The sequence below is a fragment of the Nicotiana attenuata genome, chromosome 11 (assembly GCF_001879085.1).
Source record: "Nicotiana attenuata strain UT chromosome 11, NIATTr2, whole genome shotgun sequence".
NCBI lineage: Eukaryota > Viridiplantae > Streptophyta > Magnoliopsida > Solanales > Solanaceae > Nicotiana > Nicotiana attenuata.
The window spans coordinates 14,276,524-14,282,885 of NC_031999.1; the positions used below are offsets into that span (position 1 = coordinate 14,276,524).

General features: G+C 42.5%; 1 protein-coding gene across 1 annotated transcript; it reads left to right on the forward strand.

The window, feature by feature from the left end:
• Positions 4,537-5,747, forward strand: LOC109234717. Its single transcript, XM_019400780.1, has 2 exons — positions 4,537-5,194; positions 5,431-5,747. Exons 1-2 carry the CDS (start codon positions 4,537-4,539, stop codon positions 5,745-5,747), a joined length of 975 nt encoding a protein of 324 aa, XP_019256325.1.

Here is a 6,362-nt window from a genome sequence, read left to right on the forward strand (position 1 = left end):
CATCTCATCGAAAATTATGTCACAGACATACCCTCCTGCATGGATAAACTACCTACGCAACTCCTCTCTACAGGTCTGTGGAATAAACTTCTCTAAGAAGAGAACTGAGAACTCATGTCATGTAAGTGGTGCAGCGCCGACTGGACTGCTCAACCCATAGGCCTCCCACCATCTAAAGGCTTCCCATGACAGCTGAAAAGTAGTAAATGAGAATTCACTAGTCTCAAGAATATCCACCGTGTGAAGGATCCATTGGCATTTGTCTAAAAAATCCTGAGCATCCTCCGACTCAGCCCCACTGAACTCGGCAGGCCTGAGCCTCCCAAACCATTCTAGTCTGTTCTGCTCCTTGTCACTCATAGGTGGACTACCAGGGCCTGAGCCGCTGCAACTCGCTGGGCTAGTAGTACCCCGGTGTCTGAAGTCCCTGAACTACCTGCTCTAGAGTACAGGCGGTGGGAGTCTTAGCACCTCTCCTGGCCTGAGAAGTGGCTGGTACAACTGGAACTGAAACCTCCTGAGCAAGGCTAGTGCATACAGTCAATATCTAGGCCAGAGTCTCTTGAAGCCCTGGAATCACAATGGGCACAGATGGTGCCTGAGCTGGTCCCACCGGCTCAACCACATCCGGTATCTTCTCCTGAGCTGGAGAAACTGGTGGATCCACAGGTGCTGCTCTAGCTGTTGTATGAGCTGCACCTCGGCCTCTACCGCGGCCCTAGCTGGTGGTACTAGTGGTCGTCCGCCCGATTCGCTAGCATGTGTCCTCACCATCTATGAGGAAATAGAATAATAGAAGTTTAGTTTCCGGATTCAACAAATCCGCACGACAAGAATACGACAAAGTGAAGTTTTTCCTAATAGTTCGGTAGCCTCTCGGAGATAAGTACAGATGTCTCCGTACCGATCTTCAAGACTCTACTAAACCTACTCATGACTCGTGAGACCTATGTAACCTTGGCTCTGATACCACTTTGTCATGAACCAAATCTCAACATGTCGTGATGGAGCCTATCACTGTACTAGGCAAGCCGACAATAACAAAATAACTATTCATTTCTAAATAAAAGCATGATGTATAAGTTTAACATTGAAAATCTCATAAGTACCGATAAGAACAATTTCACTCAAATACGAAATCTCCCAAAATCTGGGTGTTACCGAGTGCATGAGATACTAAATGTCAACACAGTCAAAACATCTAATACGACTATTTGAAAAGATAGAATAATGCTAAATAAACTAAAAATAAGGAGGGTCGAGGTCTGTGGATGCCATAACAACTACCTCAAAAGTCTCCAAGCAGGTAATGCTCCAAGTCTGGCAACCACCGGGTCTAGATGTACATGCATCTGCACACGAGGTGCAGAGTGTAGTATGATTACAACCTACCCAATCTACTCAATAAGTAACATGACTAACCTTGGGCTGAAAGCAGTGATGAGTTCAGAAAGGTACAGTCTAAATCCAGATAATAACAATACAAATATTATAGGAAAATGACAGTAATAACTCAGAGAAATCTCATAAGCAGTTTGTACATAGTACAAAATTGTAGACATGCTTTCAAGTTTAATTTAAGCTCAACACTAATAAAATATGTCAAGTATGACTGATATGAGGAATGTTACATATCTATATCGATATGTCAAATGTGCATGTCGCATGTAACGCATCATAGTGATAAACTCATGTACTCAGACTCTTAGGGTACTCAATCTGATAATCTCAACTCTCACTCATCACTCTCAATCACTCAGCACTGTACCGTACCCGCGCTCACTGCTGGTATGTCGGACTCCGGAGGGGCGGATCTTGCTCAAGTGCTAATATAAAGCCAATATAGCCTGCTGCAGGGTGCAACACGATCCCATCATAATATATAAAGCCTATAAGGCCTGCTGCGGTGTGCAACCCAGCCCATATTAATAATATATATAAAGCAAAGAAGGCCTGCTGCGACGTGCAACCCGATCCACAACCTCACTCACAACACGACTTTCAAGCCCCAACTCAGTTATCAATCTCTCCAATCTCTCGGGCTCACAAATCTCATGCCAATCAGCCCAAACAATGATACATGATGTAACAATAAATGACAACAAAGACTGAGATATGATATGCAAATGATAGATGTGACTGAGTACACAATTGCAATTTAAGCAAATAATTCAATAGCAAGAATGACCTCAGTGGGTCCCAACAGAATAAGCATATAGCCTAAAAATGATTTCTATCATGGTGTGCAACTCAATTACTCTAAAACATAGGAAATTACATGAATAGCAACAAGGATTGGTAACTACACGGTACCACATAATCAACCGAGTCACAATTACCACGGTGCACGCTCACATGCCTGTCACCTAGCATGTGCGTCACCTCAATACCAATCACATAACACGTATTTCATGGATTCATACCCTCATAACAAAGCTTAGAAGTGTTACATACCTTAAATCGCGAAAATTTCTACACTAACAAGCCCTTGCCTCGTGAATCGGGCTCTGAAGGACTCGAATCTAGCCACAAACAACTTAGTACAGTCAATACAAGCTATAGGAATCGATTCCATACGATAAGGCTAAGTTCTTTATCCAGAGTCAAAAGTCAACCTAAAAGCTATAGTAGAGGCCTCAAATCAAATCAAATAACATCAGAAACACGAATCGCATCCCAATTCAAGCGTAATAAAACTAAAGGATTTCCGACTTCTACAAATCGATGCCGAAACCTATCAAACCAATTCTGATTAACCTCAAATTTTGCACACAAGTCATAAATGACACCACAGACCTATTCCAACTTCCAGAACCAAAATTCGAACTTGGTAACAACAAAGTCAACTATCGATCAAACTTCTCAACTCTCCAAACTTCAGCTTTTTCAACTTTCGCCAATTCAAGCCAAAACCACCTACGAACCTCCAAATCGATATCCAAAAACACTCCTAACTCCAAAATCACCATACGAAGCTATCGAAACCATCGAAACTCCATTCCGGAGTCATTTACACATAAGTCAACATCCGATCAACTTTTCCTACTTAGGCTTCCAGCCTTGGGACTAAGTGTCTCAATTTATTCCAACGTGTTTTATGCCTTGCAGGAAATGATTTCGAGCTACTAAGATTAATTGAAACTAAATCGAACAAGTTGAAACTTTGAAGTATGTGTAAAAGCCCTAGGAATTAAACCGGAATCGCGTTCGGAGGTCGAGGACCAAGTCTGAATATCAAAAAATTAGAAGAAAATTTACTATGAGAATATTTCACTACCATATCGCTGGCGCACTACAGGGCGCAAGGTGGTAGTGTAATTTTCTATAGAGTGTAAAAATCAACCCTCTGAAGTTCTCTACTTGTGCGGCGCATGGGGCATTGTGCATGTGCATCTTTGTCAGAGTACTTTCCCGTTTCAGCTTGGAAAGGGTCATTCCGTCTGAACCCATTTCTACATGGTATAAATACACCAAAAACATGATTTTGAGGGGACTTTTGACTTACGGAAGATTGGAAGAGCATTGGGGACTCTACGACACAAGAATTCATCATTCTTTCCGCAACTCAACACCCGAGTTTGGATTGAATTCATGTTTTCTTATTCTTTATCTCTATTTGTGATGAATTTCTCTATGATTATGGAGTATTTTACTTTAGAGTTTGATGGATATAGTGTCTGCTTGATTTTGGTAATTTTAAATCTAGTTATTTTGCATGAATTTATTTGTGGAGCTTTGAATTTATTGCAGTTTTGTACATCGAATTATTTAATCGAAAGAGGAATATTTTGGGTGATTATATTTGCATTATTTTCATTTGGTTTAATTCAATGATTTTTTTAAGTAATCGAAAGAGTTTGTGGAATTAAACATGAGAAGGGTAAGAATAAGGTAGGTATCTTGGTTGAAAGGGATCTTAGGGAGCTAGTGGTAGATGTTAGGAGGGTGACTGACAGACTGATCACTATTAAGTTGGTGGTGGGAGGGTCTACTTTTAGCGTGATTAGTGCTTACGCACCTCAAGTGGGTTTGGACGAGGAGATTAAGAGGCGTTTCTGGGAAGAACTTAACAGGTTGATCTGTGGCATTCTGCACACCGAAAAGTTATTAATAGGAGGTGACTTTAATGGTCACATTGGGGAGACATCTGGGGGTTATAATGGTATGCACGACGGCTTTAGAGTTAGGAACGGAGGAGGTACTTCGTTGTTGGAATGTGCTAAAGCCTTTGATTTGGTCATTTCCAAACTCGTGTTTTCTGAAGAGGGATGAGCACTTGGTCACTTTTCATAGTTCGTTGGCCAAGACTCAAATTGATTATCTACTCCTCCAAAAGTACAATAGGAGTATGTTCATGGATTGCAAGGTTATACCAAGCAAGAATCTAATGACTCAACATAGGTTATTTGTGATGGACTAAGAGATCGTGAGGAAGAGGAAGAAAAGGGCTGTGTATGGTCAACCCAGGATCAGGTAGGGTGCTTTGAATAATGACAAAGCGCAGGATTTGGGGGGGGGGGGAGGAAGTTGCTGGCAATGGGAGCCTGGAGGAGCAGTAGGGACGCAAGTTGTATGTGGACAACGACGATGAAGTATATTATAGTAGTCGCGAGAGAAGTGTTAGGGGTCTCAAAAGGTTTCTCTGGCAACCACAAAGGTGACTGGTGGTGGAGTGAAGAGGTACAAGAGAAAGTGGAAGCTAGGAAAGCAGCATACTTGAAGCTTATAGAGAGCATAGTGAAAATGATGAACAAGGAGGGGTATAGGAGGGCTAAGAAGGAGGAGAAGTTAGCGGTTACTACGGCTAAGACTATGGTGTTTGAGCGTTTGTATGAAGAGCTTGGGGCCAAAGGCAGGGATAAAAAGCTATATAGGATAGCCAAGGTGAGAGAGAGGAAGACCCATGATCTGGACCAAGTTAAGTGTATCAAAGACGAGGACAGTAGAGTTTTGATGGAAGAGGCTCAGATTAGACAAAAATGGCAGACATATTTCCATAAACTCCTGAATGAAGTGGGTGATAGGGACATTGTGCTGGGCAACTTGGAGTACTCCGAGATGCTCCGGGATTTTAGGTATTTTAGGCGCATAAGAGTAGAGGAGGTTGAGGGGACTATGCGTAAGATGCACAGGGGTAGAGCTACCGGACCAGATAAAATCCCTGTGGAATTTTGGAAGAATGTGGGTAGGGCAGGTTTGGAGTGGCTCACTAGGCTGTTCAATGTCATTTTTAGGACAAAGAAGATGCCCAATAAATGGAGGTTGAGTACGATGATTCCACTGTATAAGAACAAGGGCGATATCCAAAGTTGCAATAATTATAGGGGGATTAAGCTACTTCGCCATACGATGAAAGTTTGGGAGAGGGTGGTTGAAGTGAAGGTGAGGACCAGTGTGTCTATTTTAAAAACCAGTTCGGTTTCATGCCAGGGCGTTTGACTGTGGAAGCCATTCACCTTGTGAGAAAATTGGTTGAGCGTTATAGGGAAGTGAAGAAGGATTTGCACATGGTGTTTATTGACCTAGAGAAAGCTTGTGACAAAGTCCAGAGAGAGGTGCTTCGCCGATGCTTGGAGGCTAAAGGGGTTCTAGTAGCCTACATTAGGGTGATTAAGGACATTTATGATGAAGCTAAGACTCGGTTTAGGATAGAGGGAGGAAACTCGGAACACTTTCCAGTTGTGATGGAGTTGCACCAAGGATCATCTCTTAGTCCATTTATATTTCCTTGGCAATGGACGCATTGACGAGACACATTCAAGGTGAGGTGCCATGGTGTATGTTATTGGCTGATGACATAATCTTAATTGACGAGATACAAGGTGGTGTTTATGAGAGGCTGGAGGTTTGGAGGCAGACCTTAAAGTCTAAGGGTTTCAAGTTGAGCAGGACCAAGATGGAATACTTGGAGTGCAAGTTTAGCAACGGTATCTAGGAAGAGGATATGGAGGTGAGCTTTGATATGCAAGTCATCCCAAGAGAAGTAGTTTCAAGTATGTTGGATCTATAATACAAGGTAACAGGGAGATTGATGAAGATGTCATGCATCGTATCGGAGCAGGATAGATGAAGTGGAGGCTCGCTTCCGGTGTCTTCTGTGTTAAGAATGTGCCACTGAGACTTAAAGGTAGGTTCTACAAGGTTGTAGTTAGACCGACTATGTTGTATGGAGCAGAGTGTTGGTCGGTCAAGAATTCTCATACCTAGAAGCTAAAAGTAGCTGAGATGAGGATATTAAGGTGGATGTGTGGGCATACCCGGTTTGATAAGATTAGGAATGAAGTTATTCATGAAAAGATGGGAGTGGCCCCTGTGAAGGATAAGATGCGGGACGCGAGGTTGAGATGGTTTGGGCATGTCAA